General features: G+C 38.2%; 3 protein-coding genes and 1 pseudogene across 4 annotated transcripts in view; all 4 read right to left on the reverse strand.

Annotated features, from left to right (window-relative positions):
• The window catches only part of LOC139945357 (BTB/POZ domain-containing protein KCTD19-like), a 52,292-nt gene extending 34,381 nt beyond the window's left edge, over nt 1-17,911 (reverse strand). The window contains exons 1-3 of the mRNA XM_071942705.1: nt 17,793-17,911; nt 14,704-14,828; nt 296-682 (exon numbers count right to left, since the gene is read on the reverse strand). Coding sequence (XP_071798806.1) covers nt 296-670 — 375 coding nt within the window. The 5' untranslated portion in view covers nt 671-682; nt 14,704-14,828; nt 17,793-17,911. The remainder of the gene's footprint in view (nt 1-295; nt 683-14,703; nt 14,829-17,792) is intronic.
• LOC139945358 (uncharacterized) lies at nt 12,393-13,280 on the reverse strand (annotated as a pseudogene).
• Nucleotides 17,912-18,353: 442 nt separating the features above from the next.
• On the reverse strand, nt 18,354-23,389 carry LOC139944803 (integrase/recombinase xerD homolog). The gene is made up of 2 exons (XM_071941914.1): nt 22,469-23,389; nt 18,354-19,564 (listed from the first exon to the last, which is right to left on the reverse strand). The coding sequence occupies exons 1-2, from the start codon at nt 22,728-22,730 to the stop codon at nt 18,573-18,575; spliced, it is 1,254 nt and encodes a 417-aa protein (XP_071798015.1). The 5' UTR covers nt 22,731-23,389; the 3' UTR covers nt 18,354-18,572.
• Nucleotides 23,390-23,834: 445 nt separating this feature from the next.
• LOC139944806 (BTB/POZ domain-containing protein KCTD21-like) lies at nt 23,835-27,764 on the reverse strand. 2 transcript variants are annotated; one of them, XM_071941918.1, is made up of 2 exons: nt 27,555-27,764; nt 23,835-26,222 (listed from the first exon to the last, which is right to left on the reverse strand). In XM_071941918.1, exon 2 carries the CDS (start codon nt 26,163-26,165, stop codon nt 25,536-25,538), a length of 630 nt encoding a protein of 209 aa, XP_071798019.1. In that variant the 5' UTR covers nt 26,166-26,222; nt 27,555-27,764; the 3' UTR covers nt 23,835-25,535. The 2 variants fall into 2 exon arrangements, with proteins under 2 accessions (XP_071798019.1, XP_071798018.1); XM_071941917.1 differs by having other exon boundaries at nt 23,835-26,261.
• Between the last annotated feature and the right edge of the window lie 194 nt (nt 27,765-27,958).

Consider the following 27,958-nt stretch of genomic DNA (forward strand, 5'->3'; position numbering starts at 1 on the left):
ATTTTCTCAATATCACAGTTTTCTTCTTAAAACCGTGGCGGTAGTTACGGTCGATACCCCTATAAGGCACATTTAACCAGCGAGCGACCGAGGAAGGGAGGTTCCCCCCCCCCGCTCAGAACACTTGACCTCTCTTGACCGTCCCCCCCACCCCAGCCCCCCTCCCCCAAACATGAGGTAAAGAAAGTGGACAAATATGATGTTTTTTACGAACAAATAAAAAGTTTTTTACAGATGAAATATCAGAGATGTTAAATTTGCATCGGGGATAAAGAATAGTAATTTTGGTTTTTACCCGTTCACCGATGTGTGTTAGCGGCTCTATCATGTCGACAGCCTCATCGACAAGTTTGCCGACAGCTTTGATGAGCGGCTTGATTTGGTAGAACTCAGCTTCCCGCCTCAGGAGACCCAACTCCTTGAAGTCTTCTGGTAGGGTCAGGCTTGACTCTCGGAGGAAGTTGAGCACGAAGCGGAACATGAGACCATCCCGATCGATGACGAAGCGGCCAAGTTCGTCCTTATTGGATTGGTCGAGTCGGGTTCCACTGTCTTCGTGTTGTGCTTTGAACATTGTTCCTAGCATGGAGTCAGTGTAGCATGTCAAGGTCTCGATTGAGGTCGTGTAGATGGTTCCCCCAACGTTCAAGGTGATCATCTTGCTGGCCATCTTGGTGTAAATCTAAAGGAGTATTAAGCCCAATGTGATTATAAATCCGTTGGAAGAGGGTGTGGGTTCGTACCAAAATTGTGAAGTGACGTGGGTTGAGGTGGCTCGTGCACTTAAGCCCACACACATTTTGCAGTTTACCTTATACAAAAACTCCACCCGAACGACCAACAAACAAATAACAAAACAGACCCCCCCAAAAAAAAAAAAAACAAAAAAAAAAAACACAACAACAACAACAACAACATCAACCAAACAAGCAACAACAAAAAAACGAGAAAAAAAACCAACAACATCAAAACAAACGAACATACACCCAACAAACAAACAAATTGTTGAAAAAAAATAACATCCTGTTGTGCCGTTAAAACAAAAATTAATAATATTAATAAAAAGCCCAGTAAATAAACCCTGAAATAAAATGCAATTGTTCCACACGATGACTTGTTTCCCCCTTTAAATTAAGAAGCACGATGTGTACTCTTAAATAGCATTTTTAGTATTTTACAATTTCATTGTTGGTACAAAATGAGAAATTATTATCAATTCAAATAATTCTCATCAAAAAGTCTTATACACGACACCTTGATACATTTGTATTGAAGCATTTTCTTCGTATTTGTCTGTAGGTGATTCCCGAACTGTATTTCTATTTCAAAAGTGACAAGTAACAAAGCCCCCCCCCCCCCAAAGTCCCGTAGAAAATATCCCCCCCCCCAAAAAAAAAAAAAAAAAAAAAAAAACGCAACACATCAGCAAAACCAGCAGCAACAATCACAACAACACAACAGCAAAGACCGACGTATGGTGACAACATTTTAAGAGCTATTGTTTGATATTTCTAAAAAGGTCCTACCTGCCTTAAAGATGTCTGCTTCAAACAACGAGCGAGAAAGGTTCATAGATCACGTAAATCACACAGACGGTGCATCTAATAATGCACTGCATAAATCATGTGTTATTTTGTGTATTCATTTTATTAGGTGTTCGGGCCAACAGCCCGGAACACCTCTTATTTTTGTTCGGTTTTTTTTTTTAGGTGTTCGGGTAACCCGAACACCTCTTATTTTTGTTCGGTTTTTTTTTAGGTGTTCGGGTATTGAACCCGAACACCTCTTATTTTTGTTCGGTTTTTTTTTTTAGGTGTTCGGGTATTGAACCCGAACACCTCTTATTTTTGTTCGTTTTTTAGGTGTTCGGGCCAACAGCCCGAAACACCTCTTACTTTTGTTCCTTTTTTTTTTTCTTTTTAGGTGTTCGGGCCAACAGCCCGGAACACCTCTTATTTTTGTTCGTTTTTTTAGGTGTTCGGGCCAACAGTCCGGAACAACTCTTATTTTTGTTCGTTTTTTTAGGTGTTCGGGCCAGCAGCCCGGAACACCTCTTATTTTTGTTCGTTTTTTTTTTTTCTTTTTAGGTGTTCGGTCCAACAGCCCGGAACACCTCTTATTTTTGTTCGTTTTTTTTTTTTTTTCTTCATACTTCTTCTTCTTCTTCTTCTTCTCCTCGTCCCTTGTCCGCTAACAAAAGCGCCTTTCCCAAATTTGTATGAACTTGAAAGTTCACACATAGTTAGCGATTTATTAGGAGAAGAAACCGTGTGAGTAACGTCATGATGACGTCATCAATTCTTGAGTTATGAATATTCAAAGTTTATTAATTCAAAAAATCATAACTTTTGATCTACATGAGGGATTCTTACAATCGAAACATCATCGGAATCGTCATTGAAAACTCCGTAAACGCCTCACAGACAAGACCCCATTTTGATGTTGTCTTCCGGCTCAAAAGAGAGGTTAAAAATTTCAAAATTCACGTGTAAAGAACAACGTAAATCCCCATTGGTATGTGCATAAACATTGCACGTAGGCATACACACAACGTGTAGTGTATTAGCGGTGCATAGTGCGCGAAAAAGCTTCATGAAGAATAGTCTTCGTTCAAGGCGGTTAAAACATACATGCCCCTTACAGTCTTTTCTACAGTCGTCAATATTTCCTAAGTTCATATAACCTAAACTACATAAGCTATTTTGACAATCTATACATCATATGAAAGGGCGTTACGTACTTTACAGAAATAGATATGTTGGTGAACTTTCGTTGACCTTTTGACCTGTTTAAACCGGATGTGACTGTGAAATGATTTGAAAGGGCGTTGTTTATTGCCTTTTAGGTTGAAATATACATCCTTTGATGCTTAACCATCACCACAGCATACAAGTCTGGCAAAGACATACTTGCTAAGCTCACATAAACTTGAAACTTCACACATAGTTAGATATTCATTAGTAGATGAAACCGTTTTAGTTTCGTCATGATGACGTCATCAGGTGTCGAATTACAAGGTTTTTAGGTTCAAAAAGTGACCATTTGCTTTTCGCTATATGTCTTCGAATTTTACAGTTATGATATTCATATTTACGCATCTGATAGATCAAGACTGAGACTACATTTGAAAAGTTAACGTCAAAATCGTATGACACCTCCTTCCGTTCGTACCGGAAGGTCAAAGTTTGCAATTGTATATTTTTCTTCAAAAATACATCTCCGTCCCTTGCCCTCTAACAAAAGCACACTTTCCAAACCTGTATGAACTTCTAACTTCACACATAGTTAGATATTTATTAGGAGAAGAAACCGTTTGAGTTACGTCACGATGACGTCATCAATTCTTGAGTTATGAATTTTCAAAGTTTATTATTTCAAAAAAACATAACTTTTGATCTACATGATGGGTTGTTACAATCGACACATCATCGGAAAGTTCGTTAAAAACTCCGTAAATACCTCGCAGACATGATCCCATTTTGATCTCGTCTTCTGGTTCAAAATCGAGTTTGAAAATACATAATTTCATGTATAAAGAACTACGAAACTTCCCCATTGGTTGTGCGTAACACGTGTGTCGTACACGTGTAGTGTATTAGGCATCATTTATTTGGTGGCATGCTGCCAAGTTTATTGTACTCTGTGCCATAGCGTGATATGCATAGAGCTATATAGCTCTATTATTTAGAGCTGTATAGCTCTATTTATGCAGAACGCTGCGAAAATGATTTCCTCTCAATCTTCGGCGTCAAATTGTTCAAATGTTATCCTTCTGATGGCTTATAGTGGTCAATGTGGAATTAAAGACGAAGTTTCGCTGAGATGGCCACCTACTTCAGTGATTCATGGGACTTTTAATTATGTGAGAAAACAACAGTACAAAATGACGAACATTGGTCATGTTTTGGTTAAACACCGAGAAGAATAGAGACGTTACATCGATCGACCACTCCCCCCGGGTGAAGGGCGTTTTGGGCCCACGGAATTCACGTCAGTATTACAATATCTATTACTTCTTGAACTTAGCATAATCATCAATTGTTTTGATTATTTGTTAAAACAACTATCCAAGTTATTTTGAGTTAAATATTTTGAAGAAAAAAAATCTCTGGAATAACATAAGCCCTTTCAAACTTTCTCTAGTAGGAAAGGACGTTACGTAAACTAATCTATTTCTACCTCCATGCACAGACATGGATGTTACAATACAAAACATTCAAAGAAAACAGAATTGTTAAAGCATAAGGCCCAAGCAATTAGGAGTGGTCTTGCTAAAATAAACTGCCGGATTAAACAAAACTTTAGTACAAACAAATCAATAAAACAATCCAGATTTTCATCTTCTTCTTCTCTTCGTCCCTTGTCCTCGAACAAAAGCACACTTCCCAAACTCGTATGAACTTGAAACTTCGCACATAGTTAGATATGCACTAGGAGTGGAATAATGTGTTAGTTAGGTCATGATGACGTCATCCATTCTTGAGTAATACAAATTCAAACTATTATTTCAAAAAATCATTATTTTTGATCCACGTTTTTCTTTTTACTTCATTTTTAAAATATTATCAATAGAGCGCGAAAAAGCTTCATGAAGAATAGTCTTCGTTCAAGGCGGTTAAAACATACATGCCCCTTACAGTCTTTTCTTCAGTCGTCAGTCAATATTTCCTAAGTTCATATTTCCTAAATTACAGAAGCTATTTTGACAATCTGTACATCATATGAAAGGGCTTTACGTACTTGACAGAAATGGATATGTTGGTGAACTTTCGTTGACCTTTTGACCTGTTTAAACGGGAAGTGACTGTGAAATGATTTGAAAGGGCGTGGTTTATTGTCTTTTAGGTCGAAATAAACATCCTTTGATGCTTTACCATCACACCATACAAGTCTGGCAAAGGTCTGGTTTAAAACAAATATTACCAATGACGTCACCAAACATACACTTTTACTAGATGACGTAATCATGTGGTTTTGACAGTTTTTGTAATTTTAATCATTTATTACAAATCTTGAGAACAAAGCAAGGTGTAATATTTGTTTTTTAATCCAGGCTTTTACTCCCGGAACCGAACACCTTGAGTTTGTTCACAAACTCTCAATCTCTAGTTTATTAGGTGTTCGGGTAACAGCCCGAACAACTCTTTGTTATTGTTCGTTTTTTTTAGGTGTTCGGGCAACAGCCCGAATAACTCATTGATTTTGTTCGTTTTTTTTTTTTTTGTTTTTTTTGGGGGTTTTTCTTTTTCTTCTCGCTGTCGATTGTCCGCAAGAAAAAGCATAGTTGCGAAGCTTGCATTCAGTTGAAATTTGGCACACAGGTAGACAATAACCAGTAGATGATGCAAAAGTTGTTACGTCACGATGACGTCATCAGTTGACGAGATACACTAATTCAAAGTTTATTGTTTCAAAAAATCATAACTTTTGATCTACATAAGGGATTCTTACAATCAATACAACATCAGAAAGGTCAATAAAAACTCCGTAAACGCCTCACAGACATGACCCCATTTTGATTTTGTCTTCCGGCTCAAAATCGAGGTTGAAAATTCTAAATTCATGTATAAAGAACTACAAAATTCCCCCATTGATTGCGCGTAAAGATTTTACAAGTACATGTACATGTACATTGTCACCACGTGTAAGCATGCGGTGCATTGCGGTCTATGGCGTGTCAAACGTTGCATTATTCGATAATGTACAATATATGTACGATGTTTCTCATATATATGCGATAATTGTCACATATGTGCGATATTCATTTGATGTATGCAATAAATGTAATATATATGCAATAAATGTAATATATATGCAATAAATGTAATATATATGCAATAAATTGTAATATATGTGCGATAAATTGTAATATATGTGCGATAAATTGTAATATATGTGCGATAAATTGTAATATATGTGCGATAAATTGTAATATATGTGCGATAAATTGTAATATATGTGCGATAAATTGTAATATATGTGCGATAAATTGTAATATATGTGCGATAAATTGTAATATATGTGCGATAAATTGTAATATATGTGCGATAAATTGTAATATATGTGCAATAATTTGCAATATATGTGCGATAATTTGCAATATATATGCGATAATTTTTAATATATGTTTGATAATTTTGTAGTATATTATATGCGATCATTTGTATGCGATGTTTTGTGACGGTATACATATGCGATAATTTAATATACATGTGCGATGTTCGTTCTTATATATGTGTGAAAACGGAATTGTGGGATATAGTATGGCTTCCTGTCCACTTGATCCCCGTATCCGTAATGTTTTAGATCGGGCCAGACTATACTCTGGACGGTATAGTATGGTTCCTATGGTTCAATGAGATTGGCGTAGGGTTTATAGTGATGGTCAGGGTACGAGACTCGAGCAGCGTATTTCCGAAATAGCCAGCCAGCCGCGTATTCGGATAATAGAACACATACAGTACAGGGAGGTGACAAAATGTTGCATTTTGCTCAAATCTCTGAAGGTGAAGATCTGTTTTACTCGAACGAATTCTGCAATATTAGCATAATTTAGAATTTTTAATTGATAATATGTCAATTTCATAGCTTCACATGATTAAAAAATAATTTATAAAAAGTGAAAAACATTAACAAAACGTCAAAAAATGACCCGCAAACAAAAAGGCAAAAATTTTTATTTTGTATTTTTTGCATTTTTTAATATGTCAAAAAATCATCACTGTGAAATACAAAACCATAACTTGAAAAGAATTTATACCCTTCGTTAAAACAAAACATTTAATTTGTAATCCAGAACTTTCAAGACTAATATAGTGGGCGTATCAAATTTTGGAGCTGGGTAAATTTGGTTCACTAACTAGTGGTTAATTAACCACAGTTATTCTGACGTCAATGTACATTCCGCTCAATTACATAGACGGTGGACTTAAACACAATTTGAAAAGAATTTGAACCCTTCGTTAAGACAAAAAGTTGCTTTCTTGTTCCAGAATCTTGAAGGAAGATAGACTGGACGTATCAAATTTTGAGCTGGCTAAATTGGTCAACTCTTATTGATTCTGCAATAAAAAGAAAATGTTTAAAGAAAATGTTTGTCTTAGCGAAGGGTGTCACCACCTTTTGCTCGCGGCTGACATAACTATAAATGTGGTGACTAAGATTCCAAAAATTTGAAAAATGATTTTGCAAACAAGACACAGTTGAATTTTTATAGCACAACAACTTTTAAATTTTATTGACAACAATTAAAAATAATCAATCATGAGTGTTTCAGATATAGCTCGGTAATTTACTATCTTTAACTGTTCTACAATTTAAAGTCACCTGGAAATAGAAGTGTTTTTCTTTCAAACATAAGAGTATATGCTTACGAACAATAAAACAATTTATTTAGTAATTGATAAGACAAACATTTTCTTTTTATTGCAGAATCAATAAGAGTTGACCAATTTAGCCAGCTCAAATTTGATACGTCGTCTATCTTCCTTCAAGATTCTGGAACAAGAAAGCAACTTTTTGTTATAACGAAAGGTTCAAATTCTTTTCAAATTGTGTTTAAGTCCACCGTCTATGTAATTGGGCGGAATGTACATTGACAATGGCGTCAGAATAACTGTGGTTAATTAACCACTAGATAGTGAACCAAATTAACCCAGCTCCAAAATTTGATACGCCCACAATATTAGTCTTGAAAGTTCTGGATTACAAATTAAATGTTTTGTTTTAACGAAGGGTATAAATTCTTTTCAAGTTATGGTTTTGTATTTCACAGTGATGATTTTTTGACATATTAAAAAATGCAAAAAATACAAAATAAAAATGTTTGCCTTTTTGTTTGCGGGTCATTTTTTGACGTTTTGTTAATGTTTTTCACTTTTTATAAATTATTTTTTAATCATGTGAAGCTATGAAATTGACATATTATCAATTAACATATCTAAATTATGCTAATATTGCAGAATTCGTTCGAGTAAAACAGATCTTCACCTTCAGATTTGAGCAAAATGCAACATTTTGTCACCTCCCTGTACTGTATGTGTTCTATTATCCGAATACGCGGCTGGCTGGCTATTTCGGAAATACGCTGCTCGAGTCTCGTACCCTGACCATCACTATAAACCCTACGCCAATCTCATTGAACCATAGGAACCATACTATACCGTCCAGAGTATAGTCTGGCCCGATCTAAAACATTACGGATACGGGGATCAAGTGGACAGGAAGCCATACTATATCCCACAATTCCGTTTTCGCACATATATAAGAACGAACATCGCACATGTATATTAAATTATCGCATATGTATACCGTCACAAAACATCGCATACAAATGATCGCATATAATATACTACAAAATTATCAAACATATATTAAAAATTATCGCATATATATTGCAAATTATCGCACATATATTGCAAATTATTGCACATATATTACAATTTATCGCACATATATTACAATTTATCGCACATATATTACAATTTATCGCACATATATTACAATTTATCGCACATATATTACAATTTATCGCACATATATTACAATTTATCGCACATATATTACAATTTATCGCACATATATTACAATTTATCGCACATATATTACAATTTATCGCACATATATTACAATTTATCGCACATATATTACATTTATTGCATATATATTACATTTATTGCATATATATTACATTTATTGCATATATATTACATTTATTGCATACATCAAATGAATATCGCACATAATTGTGACAATTATCGCATATATATGAGAAACATCGCACATATATTGTACATTATCGAATAATGCAACGTTTGACACGCCATAGCGGTCACCACGTGTAAGTATGCGGTGCATTGCGGAGCATAGTCACGCTCTGCAACTGCACGTGTTGATCGTTTGTGTCTGCGTTCGAGGCGTTCTCAACATAATGTCAGTTTTCTTCAAAAGTAATTCATTGGTTATATTTACGGCCATACTGCGTTGATAACTCCGGTTCTCGTCCGGTCGCTGAAGTTAAGTATAATCGGGCTCAGTCAGTATTTGGAGGGGAGACCACTTGGCGACCAAAATTTGTATTGATTATTTTTGTATTTAATTTTTTTTTCTCCTATAAATAGCTTCGCTTTAGTCTGTTTCCAAGGCGTTTTCAACAAAGATTTCCCTCCCGGTTAGTTAGTCTCTTCTCCAGTCGTCATTATGCATTAAGCTCCTAAGTCCTCAACCACAAAAGCTATTTTGACAATCTATACATCATATGAAAGGGCTTTACGTATGTAGTCTGTTTTCAAGGTGTTTTCAATAAACACTTCCCTTCCGGTTAGTTAGTCTCTTCTCCAGTCGTCATTATGCATAGTTCCTATGTCCTAAACCACAAAAGCTATTTTGACAATCTGTACATGATATGAAAGGGCTCTACGTACGTAGTCTGTTTTCAAGGCTTTTCAACAAACATTTCCCTTCCGGTTTGTTAGTCTCTTCTCCAGTCGTCATTGTTCATCAGTTCACATTTCCTCAACCACAAAAGCTATTTTGTCAATCTATACATCATATGAAAGGGCTTTACGTTTGTAGTCTGTTTTCAAGGTGTTTTCAATAAACACTTCCCTTCCGGTTAGTTAGTCTCTTCTCCAGTCGTCATTATGCATAGTTCCTATGTCCTAAACCACAAACACTATTTTGACAATCTGTACATGATATGAAAGGGCTCTACGTACGTAGTCTGTTTTCAAGGCTTTTCAACAAACATTTCCCTTCCGGTTAGTTAGTCTCTTCTCCAGTCGTCATTATTCATCAGTTCACATTTCCTCAACCACAAAAGCTATTTTGTCAATCTATACATCATATGAAAGGGCTTAACGTACGTAGTCTGTTTTCAAAGCGTTTTCAACAAACATTTCCCTTCTGGTTAGTTAGTCTCTTCTCCAGTCGCCATTATTCATCAGTTCACGTTTCCTCAAACACAAAATCTATTTTGACAATCTATACATCATATGAAAGGGCCTCACGTATTCCACAAAAATGGGTATGTTGGTGATCTTCTCTTGACTTTTTGACCTTTTTAAACTGGAAGAGCCTGTAAAATGCTTTGAAAAGGCATTATTTTAAGGCTTTTAGGTTGAAATTTACACTTTTTGATGCTTTTTCCATAAAATTATTACACATCAAGAAAACTGTTTGGTTTTGATTTCTTTGTAATTTGACGGGATACTTACAATACTTGTTTCATTTATTCAAACACTGACCCAACAATAGCCGAACACCTAGTGTTTGTTTTACAAACACTATATCTAGTTGATACTTCTTCTTCTGTACGTCCCTTGTCCCCCTACAAAAACATCTTTCCAAACATCGTATGAACTTGAAACTTCACACATAGTTAGATATTTATTAGGAGAAGAAACCGTGTGAGTTACGTCATGATGACGTCATCAATTGTTGAGTTATGAATATTCAAAGTTTATTAATTCAAAAAATCATAACTTTTGATCTACATGAGGAATTCTTACAATCGAAACACCATCGGAATCGTTATTGAAAACTCCGTAAACGCCTCACAGACATGACCCCATTTCGATGTTGTCTTCTGGCTCAAAAAAGAGGTTGGAAATTTCAAAATTCACGTCTAAAGAACAGAACGTAAATCCCCATTGGTATGTGCATTGCACGTAGGCATACACACAACGTGTAGTGTATTAGTGGTGCAACGGAGTCACGCTCCATTGATCATCCATAGAGCGCGAAAAAGCTTCATGAAGAATAGTCTTCCTTCAAGGCGGTTAAAACATACATGCCCATTACAATTTTTTCTACAGTCGTCAATATTTCCTAAGTTCATATTTCCAAAACTACATAAGCTATTTTGACAATCTATACATCATATGAAAGGGCTTTACGTACTTTACAGAAATGGATATGTTGGTGAATTTTCGTTGACCTTTTGACCTGTTTAAACCAGAAGTGACTGTGAAATGATTTGAAAGGGCGTTGTTTAATGCCTTTTAGGTTGAAATCATGGAGGAGTAAAGAAATATACATCCTTTGATGCTTTACCATCACACCATACAAGTCTGGCAAAGGTCTGGTTTAAAACAAATATTACCGATGACATCACCAAACATCTTTTACTAGAGTAATCAGGTTGTTTTGACGGTTTTTGCAATTTGAATCATTTATTACAAATCTTGAGAACAAAGCAAGGTGTAACTATTTGTTTTTTAATCCAGGCTTTTACTCCCGGTAACCGAACACCTTGAGTTTGTCCACAAACTCTCAATCTCTAGTTATAATCACTATCCAATTGAAGGTGAATGCTGTTAAAAAAAATCCTATGGAAGATGTGCTGTGTATTGCTATAGAGTGACTAACGTTATACCAGTAGGTATAAAATGCACGTTTTGAATAATATTTAATTTATGTGTACTACTGTTCTTAGAAACCGGTTGTAATCAATTCGGGCATTAACTGGGTGAACGGACGTAACACAAATAATATTTCTAAATTGAAAACTTATACAAATGTTAAGTCTGCCTTGCTGCCCTTTTAGGGTGGAATGTGAAAAAAAAGTCAAAATACTGAGTAAATAAATAAATAAATATTATCTCCAACACTGCCACTACCGAATCCCATCGACAACATAAATACATAAAAACCCATATCAGCACGACGACTAAACGAACATCAGGGCCCAATAGTCAAAATATCAGACCAGAATCTTGCTTAGCACTTTGGATACTGCTTAGTGGGAAAATATCACCAGCCAGAATTCTATAATTTATCTTCTTGAGGCTGATGCCCGCGTCTATTTTGCTCAGCAAAAAAGCCTCTGCTTAAGTTATAAAAGTCTCATGTAAAACAGTGTTAAGAGTTTAAACACAAAATAATCTACCCACTTTTTAAATAATTATTTAATTGATAAACATATCTATCATTTTTACACAACCTCCGGCGTCCGGGTTTCTCAAAAAAAGGAGGGGGGGGGGCTTTTTAATTTTTATTTTTTATTTCAAGATGGCCGCCATTCTTTTTAAAATGTCAAATATCCATTATATTTTTCAACTGCTCAAACACATAATACATAAATGAAACATTTTGGTCAAGACATTCACAGACAAGACATTCAGATTGTTTTAGCTGAGATCGTTTAAAATAACTATTTCATAAAAAAAAAAAAAAATGTGAAAAAAAAGAAAAAAGAAAAAAAAAAGGAGGCGGCCTCTACAAAGGAAGCGGGCGGGTACGCTAAACATGTTTCTTTTTTTTACTCGGCCTTATACATGTATAGGCCAAAACAAAAAAGTGGGTACACAACTGATGCTTAAAAATGTTGAAAATCTAAACTGTTTTTTTTAGAGTACGAGGTACGTCAAGGTGTCCAGTATGAGGTGTCATAATTATGAGGTTCTATTGACCATAACCTCCCGTGCAAAAACCCATCGGTCAGTCGACCTCTCGTCTCAACCGCTGGATGGGGTACAGAGCAAACCGAACCCCAGCTGCGAGGTTTCCCGGAACAGTCTGACCCTATTCACGGGTTGACCCCTCGGGAGGTTAAGCCCGTTCTCCTCGCACCGTGTCAGTCTGTTCTTGAAGGAATGCGAGTCTTTAAAAGACCCCACGATGATAGGGATTCTTTTGAGGACATCGGCGTTTGCGAAGACGATCCACTGCCCCGATGCGCACTCATATTCCACCTCCACATACTCCATCTCCGGGATGCGTTCCCTCTGCGTCTGGAGGACCTCCTCAAGGCGTGTCTTCTCCTCCTTCACAGGCATCTCACCGCATCAATCAAAGCCTCGATCTGATAGAAATCTGCCTCCGCTGCCAGGAGATCAACCTCCTTGAAATCCTCCGGGAGGTTGAGGGTGGATCGACGGAGGAAGTTCAGCACGAAGCGAAAGAGGGGTCCGTCCCCGTCGATGACGAAATTACCGTTGGCGTCCCGTGCGGATTGGATGCGACCACTGAACATGGCACCGAGCATCGAGTCTGGATAACGGGTCAGAGTTGAGTAGGACGTGGTGTATAAACTACCACCGACGTTCAGATTGATCACTTCGTCCATGATACTAGGCCTGTAGACCTATACTCAATCACTACACATCGCCACCATGCAGCTTACATGTGAAATACCGGTACATTAGAGCGATCTCTGGATTTATCATACACATACATTATATCAGTCAGTACGTTTAGGGCCTATCATGTACTTGCGGTCCTTATGCCTAAATATTCACAGAGTTCACAGCGAAGGTGAACAGCGCCATTGCATTTCTTGACACGCTGTAATTGTACACACCGCGGCCGGTGCACAGAGCGGTCTCTGTATGCAGAGAATGGATTTATTATACACAGTAGACATTATAATTATCAGTCAGTACATGTACATGTAGATGCGCTCACGTTATGCCTCATTTAATATTCACAGAGTAATAACTCACAGCGAAGGTGAACAGCGCCATCAAGTGGCATGCATACATTGCTATTTTCTTTATTTATTTATTTCCACAAAACCTCAACAAAAAATGGAGAAGACTTCTACACTAGTCTGACTCGCTAGACGACTCCTAGACCATCTTTAAAAAAATGAAACAAAATTGAGGATTGTCAGAACGATCCGAGTAGCCGACCGAGAGTATCAAGATCATCACATTCAAGAAACTGGTTACGAAATGAAACTGTTTTACACTATCACCAATACCATGATTGACATAGTCTACGTACTTAATGTCATCTGAGTGAAATTTCCTTCTGAAAGAAGAATAATGCAAAAGAATTTAAGAATCCACTCAACCAAACATGCTCCACACAAGGGGATAACAAAATCGCTGAAATTGTGCAAGAAACATTCAAGAACATTAAAACGGAATAATATTTGAGGCTGCTCCAATAATTATTCTGGTTTATTTAATTACTGCACGGGTGGCCGAGCAGGCCAACAAGTACATTTACGGTAAAACTAGTTCATAGGTGCATTACTTATTTTTAAATATATAATGTTTACCTATGTTATTAGAAGAAAAACACAAATTTATAAAGCAAAAACATCTATAAAACCACTGAAGCAAATACAAAAAGCTCGAACCGTCAACGGTGGCCAAGTCGGCCAAAAGGTAAATACTATCATAAAAAAAGCAAGTTCATAAAATAAATAAACAGGTAAAAGTAGATTTTTAAAATGATAGCAGACTCTGTGCTGTCTATTTTGTCCTCACCCAGCCAACACAGCCAAACCCGGGGCAAATAACGCTGTTTATAAACTACATGTACATGTAACTTGTCTACATATTATTTATTTAACTTTTTTTTTTTTTTTTTTTACAATTATTTTTCTTCAGTATATAATAAGTCGAGGTGACAGTTCTTGCCTGATCCAGGTCACATTACCGACAAGATTGCATTCATTATTGTAGTGTTTGTTGATATTTGGAATTATTTACACTAAAATGTCCAAACTCATAATTATAGTTCTAGGAATCTATGACTATACGGGAGACGATAGCGAGACGAAAACACGTCCAACCACGAGAACGGCACCATACAAAGTCATGACACACGTGCTGTAGTGGTCCGTAGGTGATGTTCAAAATCAAAACCTAGAAAAACACAACTGAACAACAAAACTTTCAATTTCAAAGTGAGCTTTAAAATCAGCACACCTAACACCCTCTGATAAACCATAGTTTCATTTATAACACTTACAGTTAGTAGTCGAAACGGTGGAATATTCGGCCAAGTTTTTACTCTTCCTGGTGGTGTGGCAAAAACTCTGCGGAAGGGGATTCCCCGTTGCCAGAAATAAGTCTGCTAAAAATGAAGTGCGCCCTCTTTCGAATTGCGGTATTGATATACGGGGGGGGGGGGGCAAAAAAAAAATCAATAAGTAAAAAATATATTTTATAATCAACAATTCCCTTCCCCCCATGCTAATAGTCTTCTCTTCGAAAGTGTTGAAGGGGCCGAGTGATGAGTGCCCTTTGCCCCCAAAATGCAAACAACCGCCCCCTCCCTTCCCAAAATATTAATTATAAAGTTACCTAAAAATCAAAATTTGATTAATTTGATTAAATTTGATTCAACCAGGAGACTGATAAGATTTTACCAGGTACTTTTTGGGCGATTACAAAAAAACACAAATTACTTTGTGTCCAATCAATGGATAGGGGGGGGGGGGGGGGGGGGGGATGATTGTAAACATTCAAGTGAGACACTCACAAAGACAAATTAAATTCAAAGGATTTCAATACAAAGATATCCCAAAGGCAAGGATGTTAGGTTTAATGTCAAAACATTAACAATCCCAGCTCACCAGCTGCTTTACTTTTAATCATAAAATATTTTACAATGCTACTTCTCTTTCAGCAACTACACTCAACTTTTATTAGAACTAAACAGTAAACGATTTGTCAAGCCCAACTTGATGCTCATCAGGCCGATTGTAAATGGGCCTGTTCCAAATACAATTTGACCAGCACAAATAAAGTAGGACAAGGACCAACTACAGTTGGGGAGGAATCACACGACTGGGAACAGTAGTTTAAAAATGAATACCAGGGTGACCCCCCCCCCCCCCCCTAAAAAAAAAAAAAAAAAAAAAAAAAAAAAAAAGTCAAATGTAGGGAGTCCGGCAAAATTTGCCTTTTTTCACAAAACGTCAACAAGTTTTATACCATTGGAAAGAGGATGGCAAGAGCAAACCAATAGTGTTTATTTTATTTCAATAGCTTGTGTAGCTGGGCTGGGAAGCTATGCTCATTTAAACATAGCAGAGGGACGTTTTGGGTCTGTCAATTTCTTACTGATTAAAAGAGTGTGGAAACTGCTCCTGATTTATTCATTAGAACATATCAGACATAATAAATTTGACAAAATTGATCTCGGTGTTCACATCAATGGCACAATAGGTGATAATTGTGTCTTGTTTACATATTTTTGGGCCTAATTATATATTCAAAAAAGGTAAACAAATTAAAATACATGAAGCGTGAATATATCTCTATTTTCCATTTCAGGTACCTCATGTCTTGAAGATTCAAGCAAGTCAGTTTCTAAGACATAAGCTGCAGTATAACCGCTACCATGGCAACTGAAAACTGCACTTTATGTCAATAAACAAATGCTAATAAAGAAATATGGGAATTTGTGTGGTAAATTTTTTAAAACATAGTTACCAAGTATTTTATTAAAAATAGTATCAATTCATTAGAGTAATTTTGTTTACTTCTCTGTTTATTATGACGCAAATTTTAAGCCCTTTTTTTTCATTTTGGAAAGTTAAAATAAACATTGCCAAATAATATGTCTTCAAATTCCGCACGAAAAACTTGTTATTACTTTTTTTATATTATTATTTTTTTCTTCTTCTATCTTATTACACAAATAGTAATAAAAGTCATGTTTAAAACATGTATGTAACCTCGAACAATTGAATGAAGATAAAAAAGGTCATCAGAACGTAATTTATTTGAACCCTCTCTGATTCTGAATTATTAAACCCAATAAATCCACGGGTGGACGTCGCCGCCAGTTGTTTCTTATTCGGTCTTTTTTTTTTTGTATCAGCGAATTGCGCAATCTTTCAAAGACTGGTTTCCACACTCACGCGGCAACGCTTGCTGATAAGCCATTTTTAAGTCAGGGGACACGACCACTGAAATGGCAATTTGCGCAGACACGGTGTGTCGGATAGTCTTGGTGGGATCCGGAAATCAGAGAAACAGTGCGCCCGCTACGTTCATTCATCACAAGCGTGTACAGTGTTTGCCGTGCGTGCAAAGATCGAACGTTGGCTGTGTGGGACCGCGCAACACCAATGGTCTTGGAACCAAGACTATGTGTCTGAGTGCGCAGACTGCCGCGCTGTGTTCAACCATCGACCCGATTTCGATGGGTTTTTTTTAAAGAACCTTCTCTATAAATTTGCTTTGCGCTTGTTTGCGATATTTAATAAAACTAAAAAAAGTGCATAGACACCCAGTTCAGAGTATAATATTTCAAATAGAGTTCTGTCAAAGAACTGTAATGACCTATTAATATGACATTTTGAAGCATTTTCAGGAGAAAAATCGACATAATATGTCCGTATTTCATGTGTTCGAAAAAATGGGCAAAAATTCCATTTTTATTTACGTGAATTATTTCAAAATAGTACCGTTGGAAAGCTGACAAAATTCTACATCATGTACTTTGGTTTCTCACATTATCTCGAAAGAAAGAGCACCCTCCAGTATTCTTGAAAATATACTTCTTGTGGCAGTCGACAAAATGGCCGTTCAGAAATTTAGACGCGTCAATATCTGGTCCCAATAACGCAAAAGTAAACTTAATTTTTCACAATTTTACTGCAGCTTTTTCCAAGATATTTTGTTTTCTATGGATTTATTTATCTTTATTCTTCTGGAACACTGAATCCTTGTTTGATTTGGTCAAGGTTAACGATATCAATTGGCGAGTTATTCACAGCTGCTTTTCACACACAAACAGATGTTTTACAAAACTGCCATTTTGACAGACTCGCTATCAAATGTTGGGCTTTTACACACTGTTTTCCTCTTGTACAGAAGTACCCCCTAAAATCCTCCCAAAAATTCCGGAAGGGTCCATTGGTTCGACCACGAGAACGGCACCATACAAAGTCATGACACACGTGCTGTAGTGGTCCGTAGGTGATGTTCAAAATCAAAACCTAGAAAAACACCACTGAACAACAGAACTTTCAATTTCAAAGTGAGCTTTAAAATCAGCACACCTAGCACCCTCTGATAAACCATAGTTTCATTTATAACACTTACAGTTAGTAGTTGAAACGGTGGAATATTCGGCCAAGTTTTTACTCTTCCTGGTGGTGTGGCAAAAACTCTGCGGAAGGGGATTCCCCGTTGCCAGAAATAAGTCTGCTAAAAATGAAGTGCGCCCTCTTTCGAATTGCGGTATTGATATACGAGTGGGGGGGGCAAAAAAAAAAATCGATAAGTAAAAGATATATTTTATAATCAACAATTCCCTTCCCCCATGCCAATAGTCTTCTCTTCGAAAGTGTTGAAGGGGCCGAGTGATGAGTGCCCTTTGCCCCCAAAATGCAAACAACCGCCCCCTTCCTTCCCAAAATATAAATAAAATTATAAGTCTTATAAAGTTACCTAAAAATCAAAATTTGATTAATTTGATTAAATTTGATTAAACCAGGAGACTGATAAGATTTTACCAAGTACTTTTTGGGTGATTACAACAACAAAAACATTATTTTGTGTCCAATCAATGGATGGGTGGGGGGAATGATTGTAAACATTCAAGTGAGACACTCACAAAGACAAATTAATTTCTTACTCCATTCTTACGTTAGAAAATTATTTTCTTTTCTAAATTTACCTCATGTAAAGTTAAAGAATAGACAAAGAAAAACAACACAAACGTAATGTTTTGGTGAACATTGTAATGGCGGAGCTGCTCGCCTCGCATAGTATTTATTCATGACATTCACATACTTAATTCAACTCATTTAATTTAAATTTCATCATTATTCTCGTCGGCTTAACTAGCCAATTATTCACATAATCTCATTAAAATCAATTTCAAATTCCAAGTACAGATGAGGGGAGCAAACGTGTTTGCGGATCAGTTTTTATGTATGCATTTCTGGCCTTTTTGGTTTTCCATCTTCCGTGCATGGATATTAAGTGAGATGGGAGTAGGGCCTTTGAAGCTGCGGATGCACCGCCTGACCTCAGGCTATGGAGTCCGAACTTGTGAATATCTGGAACGAATGGTCGGAGGGCTTCTAGTACAATCTCTCTGGTTCTGGTGTAGCTTAACCCATGAGTAGTAGGAACGAGACCGGTTTTGGAACGTGTCATTCTGCGAAGTACCGGTAGAGGAGAAGTGTCAGGATCGCCCATTGCTTGGAAATATCGTTCTGTGATTACAACTGGACAGGTTGGCTGAAATGTTCTTGCAATTGTTATATTATTGCCCTGGCGGTATTGATCAGTTTTTGACTTGCATAAATGTATGACGAGACTGTCACTGAGTATACTACAGTCCGTTCGTCTTACATTACTGATGTCGTTGAAACGAAGGAAACCTGCGTAACAGACAAAGCATACGAATAGGATGCGTAAATCGCCTAATGCTGCACTAGGTTGACCGTGAGCATTATAAAGTTTTGCCATGATTTCAGGTGTTACCGGTTCCTTCCGATTTGGGGTAGAGGCTGTGAGTCTCTTGTAGCCTTGTATGGTTGTTTTGACCAATGGATCGTTTGTAGGTGACGGTAATCCAGCCAAGCTATGTGCCCAGGCAACAGCAGCTGCTGCAGAATCTGCTGCCGTTTTATGACCGGATGAATAAAATGAAGACAAATATAGGGCGAAATCTGTTGGGTTGACGGGAAATGATTTGACGCCGGTCTTGGATGAAGCCCATGATTCCCATCGTTTCCAACTATTGCTGTATTTTATCGTTGTTGAGTGTGCTCTTGATGACATTAATAGTTTTGGTAGGGCTCCAAGGGCAAGTTGCTTTAGTTCCGGGTCAGTTGCTGAATGAGAGAGTGCCAACCATCTATCTGAAACAGACAAAGTAAAAAGAGAGCAGCAAAAGTTGTGCTCCGTACCATAGCCTAAAAGCTATATATATGTATATGCAATAATTGCTAATTCATGGCTAAATTAGCCGGTCTGCAAAAATTCAGAGATAAGGAAAATTATCTGTCGTTTCAGAATATATAGAAGCAAGTGCGTGTAATATGCACTTAATTTGGTGTTGCTACTGAAAAACGTGCAACAAAAGCTCGGCGTCCAACACCAGGCTGAGTTATCAGCGCTCAGTGGCCACGTAAAACCCCCAACTTGTGGAGGAACCGTGGACGCGACCAGGATGTTGGACGTAGGTCGCGCTATCCTTTCTCCGAGCATTTTTTTTTTTTTTTTTTTTTTTTTTGATAGGGCGGGTTGCGGTGGGAAGCGAGGTAAGTTGCTCTACCGAGAGTGATTGCTAAGCTGAAAACGCCCCGTTTTAAGGGAGAATGTGAAAGGAAACCTTACGTAATCATGGCACGCTCTAACGAGCGTGCTGCACCTGTCGTGCAATAACGAAAAGAAAATTAACTTTCTTACTCCATTCTTACGTTAGAAAATTATTTTCTTTTCTAAATTTACCTCATGTAAAGTTAAAGAATAGACAAAGAAAAACAACACAAACGTAATGTTTTGGTGAACATTGTAATGGCGGAGCTGCTCGCCTCGCATAGTATTTAGAGAACGCCAAAGAAAGGGTAAAGCAAAAAGGCATGCATGCAATAATATCATCTGAGGAAAAATCGAAGGTGATTCCCATACTGGTTATAAAAAACCATCCATTACGGTGATGCACACAAATCGGCATCGGCTACAATTAGCCCAATTGCAATCAACTGCATTGTTATATACAATCATATCTTTCAATCATACGCAATCGTCGCTTCGTCAACAATTTTTGACCGACTGTTTATAAGAAAATATAAGTTTTTTATGCGTGAACGGCACATTCAGGGCAGATGCCGAGAGGAGAAAGACAAAACCCCATGTTCGAAGATCTGAACGATTGTGAAAAATCGTATCTCAAAGCTAAGCATGAAAAATTGGGATTATTTCGGAAAACTGTGCTCTTACCCAATGATGAAGGGCTGAATGACGTTTGCAATACTTTCCAATCTACAATTGAATAGTCTAGGTGTATGCCGTCTGGGCAGACGAAGGGCCAAAATGCTGATGTTGTCCATTTTGGGATTACTAGAGTGCCTGTTGCTTTGACCGCAACAATGCGTTTAATGACTTGTATAATAAGGGACACGGGGGGACAGAAATAGTTGTTTTCAGATGTCCAGCTTTGGCAAAAGGCATCTACGCCGCATACCGCTTTGCACCAAAATCTAGCGTTGAACCTGGGGAGTTTTGCGTTGTGAGGTGAGGCAAAGCGATCTATTGAGTGGGGTCCCCAAAGATTGTCTATGAGATTGAATGACACAGAATCAATTGCCCAATCATCAAAATCTTTAAATTTGCTTATCTTATCAGCGAGTTTGTTCTCATTTCTAGGTAACCACTCAGGAATTATGATGAAATCGTGTTTCTTAGACAAAGTATATATTGACAATGCAATGTTATGTAGATCGGGTTTGACACTACCACGCGTGATTATCTTTGGCACGTTTGAATTGTCAGTACACCATTTGATAGTTTTGTGGGAAACCACGTGTTGAAGTTCTAAGAGTAAGTTAAGGACCGCTGCTAGTTCGCGCCAAGTTGAGCTTTTACGTTTTTCTGATTGTGACCAGTTTCCTTGAATCTTGAGATTTGGTTGGTTTTCAACATATCCGCCGTAACCTACATCACTGGCATCTGAATAAATGGTCATAGATGGGACAAGCCTGAGTCTGATGGAAAAGCCGTTAAGAGAAACGATGTTTTGGGCCCAGAATTCGAGTTCAGCTACAGTGTCGTTGCGTAACTTTATCGATTGATTCCAGGAATCACTTGATTCGATTGATCTATATGAGTCACGAGTCATTAATCTAGCAATGGGGCCCAATGCTAGGGACATCGAGATCACTTGACCCGTGAAACATGCCAGCTGTTTAACTGGTACACAATTGTTGGCTTTGTGTGCCGTAAAAATTGCAGAGATCGTTGACAGAAGTTTGTACAGTTTCTTCTGTGGTATGCGAAACAGCAAATTCCTGGAATCAATGATGAGACCCAAGTATTGTATTTCTTCGGTGGGTTCCCATATGCATTTTGTTTTACTAGGAACAAAGCCGCTATTGTTGATGGTATTTCGCACTATATTTTGCTACTTTGCGCTGAAGCATGGTCTGATGAAATTATAAGACCGTCGTCAATGTACATGAAAGAAATAATACCCTGAGAGCGCCAAAAATACACTAGCGGCCTTGTTAGCTTAGTAAAAAGGTGGCATGCGCTGCTTAATCCAAATGGAAGGGCAGTAAACATGTAATATCTAACATGGTTATCGCAATGATGCCAGGAAAAACCCAAGTATTTTTGATGTGGCGGAAATATTTCTACGTGGTGATATCCAGATTCAAGGTCGAAAGAAAAATACACCTGGTTACTGTCAAGTGCTGGAGCGATATGGGCGAGGTCTTCGTACTTGAACTTTGATTTCCAAATGAAATGGTTCGGATGCCGCAAATCTAAAACCAAGCGCAGCTTTTTACCTTCTGCAACGGTTAAAGGGTTACAGCAATATGGCGGCGAGTCTAATTCTACAATGCATCTTTTTGTGATCAATTCGGAAATGGCGGTCTCAACAAACTGGGCGTGGTTTAGGCTGGACTTATTGTTTTTCAAAACAATGGGTGGTGGTTCTAAATAAAACGGAATCTTATAACCTGTTTCTATAACATCTAATACAAAGGGGCTTGCTTTGAGAACATTTCTCCAGAATGAAATACAAGGTTTAAGTTTACCTTTTACGCCTGTGGGCATGTGACCGGGTAAATCGCCTTCAGCCGATTCCCAGTTTCTAATGGCCGGATGTGTCTGAGAGTCCGGTGGCTGGAGTTTGCAGTCTTCGTGGTTGTCGTAGTGCACGTAGGGAAGGGCAACTGGTCCGGACGTGTCCAGTAATGCCGCACTGGAAGCAGGTGCGACTCTCTGGTCGGTATGGGCTGCTGAAATGACTGGGGGCGAAAGGACGAAAAGAATAAGGAGCACGAGATGGGGCTCCATGGCTGAACTGGGAAGGACGAGTGGGCTTCACCTTAGATTTCTTGAGCTCGGCCTTTTTGGATGCAGCAGACTTTTCGGCCTTTTTCAGTCTTTTTTCGTCTCCGGAGTCATCTGCCAACTCGTCCGTGATGTATTCTTTAACGGTTGCCCAGCCTTGTGTAGATCTATCTGCAACCTTGATAAGCTTCTGGCGTTGTTTATTCAGCTCTATAACTGAACTAAGTAGACCCAATCCGGAGTTAAGGTCTCCAACTTTTATTGATGCAATGGCCGATTCTACCAGAGCATTGAGTTTTTCAGTATGTCGAAACTGGTCTTTGTTTCCGATGCTCTTAAATTCATACTCAATTTCAGCTGATGTCCGTTGTTTCTTGATTGCAGACTCCACTTTGGTGTCTATACTGCTTGACAAGGTTTGTATTGCCAAAAGTATGTCTTCATTCGAAGCCTCAGGATTCATCTTCTAATTTGTTGTGTACGGTATTATAAGATTAGAGCATAGAGAACGGACGATTGAGTGTGTAGCGAGGTAAGTTGCTCTACCGAGAGTGATTGCTAAGCTGAAAACGCCCCGTTTTAAGGGAGAATGTGAAAGGAAACCTTACGTAATCATGGCACGCTCTAACGAGCGTGCTGCACCTGTCGTGCAATAACGAAAAGAAAATTAACATTCAAAGGATTTCAATACAAAGAGATCCCAAAGGCAGGGATGTTAGGTTTAATGTCAAAAACATTAACAATCCCAGCTCACCAGCTGCTTTACTTTTAATCATAATATATTTTACAATATTACTTCTCTTTCACTGAACTCCACTCAATTAGAAATAAACAGAAAATGATTTGTCAAGCCCAACTTGATGCTCAGCCCGATTGTAAATGGGCCTGTTCCAAATACATATCTCGACCAGCTCAAATAATGGAGTGTACTGAAGTTGGGCAAGGACCATCTACAGTTGGGAACGAGTCACAAGACTGTAGTTAAAAAATGAATACCAGGGTGCCCCCCCCCCGCCCCCCGCCCCGCCCCCCGCCCCCCGCCCCCCCCCCCCACCCCCCCCCCCACCCCCCCCCCCCCCAAAAAAAAAAAAAAAAAAAAATGTCAAACGTCAGGCTTTTACACACTGTTTTCCTCTTGTACGGAAGTACACCCCGAAAATCCTCCCAAGAATTCCTGAGATTTACAGAACAAAATGAAGGCAAAATATGAGAGAGGGGTACAACGGGGGTGGATTTCACAAAGGAGTTAGGGTTAGTCCTAACTTGGGACTAGTCCTAGGAGATATTACAAACCGAAGGCTCGTCCTAAATTAGGGCATGTAACTCGTCCTACCTCGAGATAGGACTAGTCTTAACTCTACGTGAAGTTCACAACAGGCCGCATGTCAAGCACCAAATTAATTAAGATAAAAAAGGAAAACATGTTGTTTATCACCATTGGACTCCATTGATACAACAACTTCTTTTAAAACAGTTACAAAAGCAGTTACAGACCAGAGTCCTGTGAAGTAGGCCTAACATTTACATGGGGACTACTCGGCCACCTTTGATAAAACAAACAATATTAATGTTGATCAAAAGTTCAGGAAAGAAAGCATATTAACAAGCATTCTCGTCTGCTTCTTAGAAAAAAAAGAATGAAACAAATTGATCATTCCTAAGAGGACTGCCTGTTTAACTGAACGCACTCATGGTTTGTAATTGTTGGTAGAATGCTTGACTAAATCTGAACATCTGAGTAAAGGCCCGGTCCCAATAGACCTTTTCGCAAATACCGGGGCGCGCGCGTAAAGCTTGGATTTAGATGCATTGTGGTCTAGCTGGTAGCAAAATTTGATTCATGTCTATCCCACAATGCAACTCATTCAACAGTCTGCGCTTGCGCATTGGTATTTGCGATAAGGTCTATGCAGCGATAAAGGAGAACGATAACGATAACAACGCAAAGAGAACGCATTATATTGGTTGAATGAGCGTGTGCGTATTCTGTTTGGAACAATTCAACCAATATATAATGCGCTCTCTTTGCGTCATGATCGTTATCATTTTCGCTGCAGTGTGACTCAGCCTTAAAGGGAGGGTACACGTTTGGTAATTGTCAAAGACCAGTCTTCTCACTTGGTGTATCCCATCATCATAACCATAAAATAACAGGCCTGTGAAAATTTGGGCTCAACTGGTCATCAAAGTTGCAAGAAAATGATGAAAGAAAAAACACCCTTGTTGTCAAATTTGTGTGCTTTTAGATAAGAATAAAAGACTTCTAGCTAGAAGTCTTTTATTATTTTAGTGAGAAATTACCTCTTTCTCAAAAACTATGTTACTTCAGAGGGAGTCGTTTCCCACAATGTTTGATTTTATCAACAGCTCTCCAATGCTTGTTACCAAGTCAGTTTTTAAGTTAATATTTGTTTTGAGTAATTACCAAACGTGTACCTTACCTTTAAGTCATGTTAGTAGCATGGAGTAGGCCTATCAACCATTAACATTCTACAAACAATTACAAACCATAATTGTGCGTTCAGTAGGCCTAAAACAAGCATTGAAACAGCTCTTTACAAAAGTCATTCCATGGACAGCTTGCAAAATGAGTAGGCCTACCTTTATTAAAAAATATATCAACGGATCCCCTCTTAAAAATCATCAATTTCGTTAAGTTTTGTTTCTATTAGGCCTAATGAGCAAGAAAGAGTGCTTGTTAAATGAATGCTTTACTGAACAAGTGTAATTTGTTTTTGTTTTGAAAAACATCACAAATCCCGGTGGTCAACTTCTTTTTGACTCGCCCTGTAGAGAACAACCCAAGATCTATTTCTTGACTGTACGTCCAAAGAGATACTTCTGGATATCGTAGTGAGTTTTGGTTGGAGCAAGAGTGGTTGTATTGATCAAAGCAAAGCCATACTGTGTTATAGTTTGACACGTGGCCAGAGGATCCAAACTTTTGAAGTTTTCTACGGATGAAATCCCACCATCTGTAAGTTCCTTTTCCTGGCTGTGCTCCAGAATCTCCTCAATTGAATGTTCAACAGAAAGATCCGTGTACTCGTCATAATAGAACTGTTGAAAATACTCCCACAGAGGATCGATCTCCTTTAAGAGATTGAACGAGCCGATGTAACCCGTGATCAAGTGACCGTCGCTGGTCGCTCTCTTTGACACTATCTGGATAAACTGCGTCTCTTCTGCTTTTCGCTTCTTCCTCTCCTCCCTTTCTTCAAACAGAATATCTGCCGCATCGATCAGATCATGAATGTGGAAAAAGTCTGCCTCCGTCTTCAGGAGGTCCCACTCATCGAATGTCTCTGGGAGGCAAAGGCACGATCTTCGGAGGAAGTTCAAGATGTGGCGGAATGTAGGGCCGTCCCCGTCCAAGAGAAAGTTCCCCTCGTCATCTTTCTTTAAGAGAAATCGAGAACTGAACATCTTTGCCAGCATTGTGTCCGGTCGATTTCTTAGAGTTGTTAGGGTCGTCTGATAGAGACACCCTCCAACCTTTAGGGTTACAAAATCCTGCATTAGAGGGCTTACTACCTGTTGTGAAAATAATATCCACATCAAAAGTAAAAATGACTCAACAATATTTAACAACAATGGTGCACACTCAATAAAAGTATGGACAGTACCATAGTTCATGTAGTGCTTGGTTGCCCCCCCCCCCCACCCCCTGTTTTTAAATCAACTCGATCTATTTAAAGGAACACGTTGCCTTGGATCGGACGAGTTGGTCAAAACAAAAGCGTTTGTAACCGTTTTTATAAAATGCATATGGTTGGAAAGATGTTTTAAAAGTAGAATACAATGATCCACACAAGTTTGCCTCGAAATTGCGTGGTTTTCCTTTTACTTTGCGAACTAACATGGTCGGCCATTTATGGGAGTCAAAATTTTGACCCCCATAAATGGCCGACGTGTTAGTCGACGAGGTAAAAGGAAAACCACGCAATTTCGAGGCATGTTTGTGTGGATCATTGTATTCTACTTTTACAAACATCTTTCTACCCATATGCATTTTATAAAAAACGGTTACAAACGCTTTTCAGAGACCAACTCGACCGATCCAAGGCAACGTGTTCCTTTAACAAATCCTTAGTTTTAAACAACAACAACGAAAAAGGTAAAGAAATTGGTGGCAGGAATGATTTAGAAACTTTTCCAAATGTCTAAATCATATTCATACAAATATACTGTAGGGCTAGGCAGTGACTGCTCAGCTCATAATGACATTTTTGCCTGAACAATGCACTGGCCCATCATGCATGGCTGTACATGTACTCCTAAGGATAACTTTCCGTATGGCGCCACCACTTTCACTTATTTTTACAACAGGGGATATCTCATTGAAGTAAATTAGATACATTATTATTTCATATAATGAATGAAAAAGTGGTGGCGCCATACGATAAATTTTCCGCCTGTACAGTTGAGCCGGAAAAAAATGGCGGCCGTCCAGAGGAAGGTTACGTTATCGCAACAAACATGACAAAGTCTAACTACAGGTGACATAGCCAAATTCAGATAGCCCACCTTGTTGAGCTAAATGGCTCTCTTTATTTATTATTAGTTTTATTAAATAATTAGTCTTTTTGACTTTTAACATAATTCTAATCACACTATACTATACACTCCATCCAGTCACCACTGTGATGAGACCGATGTAAAAGAGAGCCATTTACACAGCTTACTTAACAAGGTGGCAGTTGAATTGACCATGGAGGTAAAATTTACAGACACTGACCCGAGTCACAGGTCAGTGTCACAGTGTGGCCAAAGGAAGAGTAGTGTGCAATGCTACACACTTCACTTGACTTACAAATGTTTACTTACTTAGCTCAGTTGTTATTAAAATATTACTCTTCTCTTCCGATGCAATCCCGTGAAATTAGTCAGTCACTGACACCCGTTGAATTCATCCAATAAGAATCAGAAGATTCGTTTGTCTAATAATAAATGTAAACTTCTCACTATTATAACTGGCGATAACTGGAAGAAACACGAATTCTGAGATGCAAAGCAGACACACATGTAAATTTTTTACAACCAACAGCTAGCTAGCTGAACAACAACAATGAGCAGCGCCCTCTACCGCCGTCTGCTTTAAACTCTCAGAGAGGGGTTAATGTAAAGTTCAAGGGTCACTCGGGCGGTCTCTGGGGTGGAGTGATTTTTAACACTGCAGCGAGGGGGTTTGCACTCTAAATACTCCCAATTAGTGTCTTAACATGAGAGCA

Source organism: Asterias amurensis, chromosome 12 (assembly GCF_032118995.1).
Source record: "Asterias amurensis chromosome 12, ASM3211899v1".
Classification (NCBI taxonomy): domain Eukaryota; kingdom Metazoa; phylum Echinodermata; class Asteroidea; order Forcipulatida; family Asteriidae; genus Asterias; species Asterias amurensis.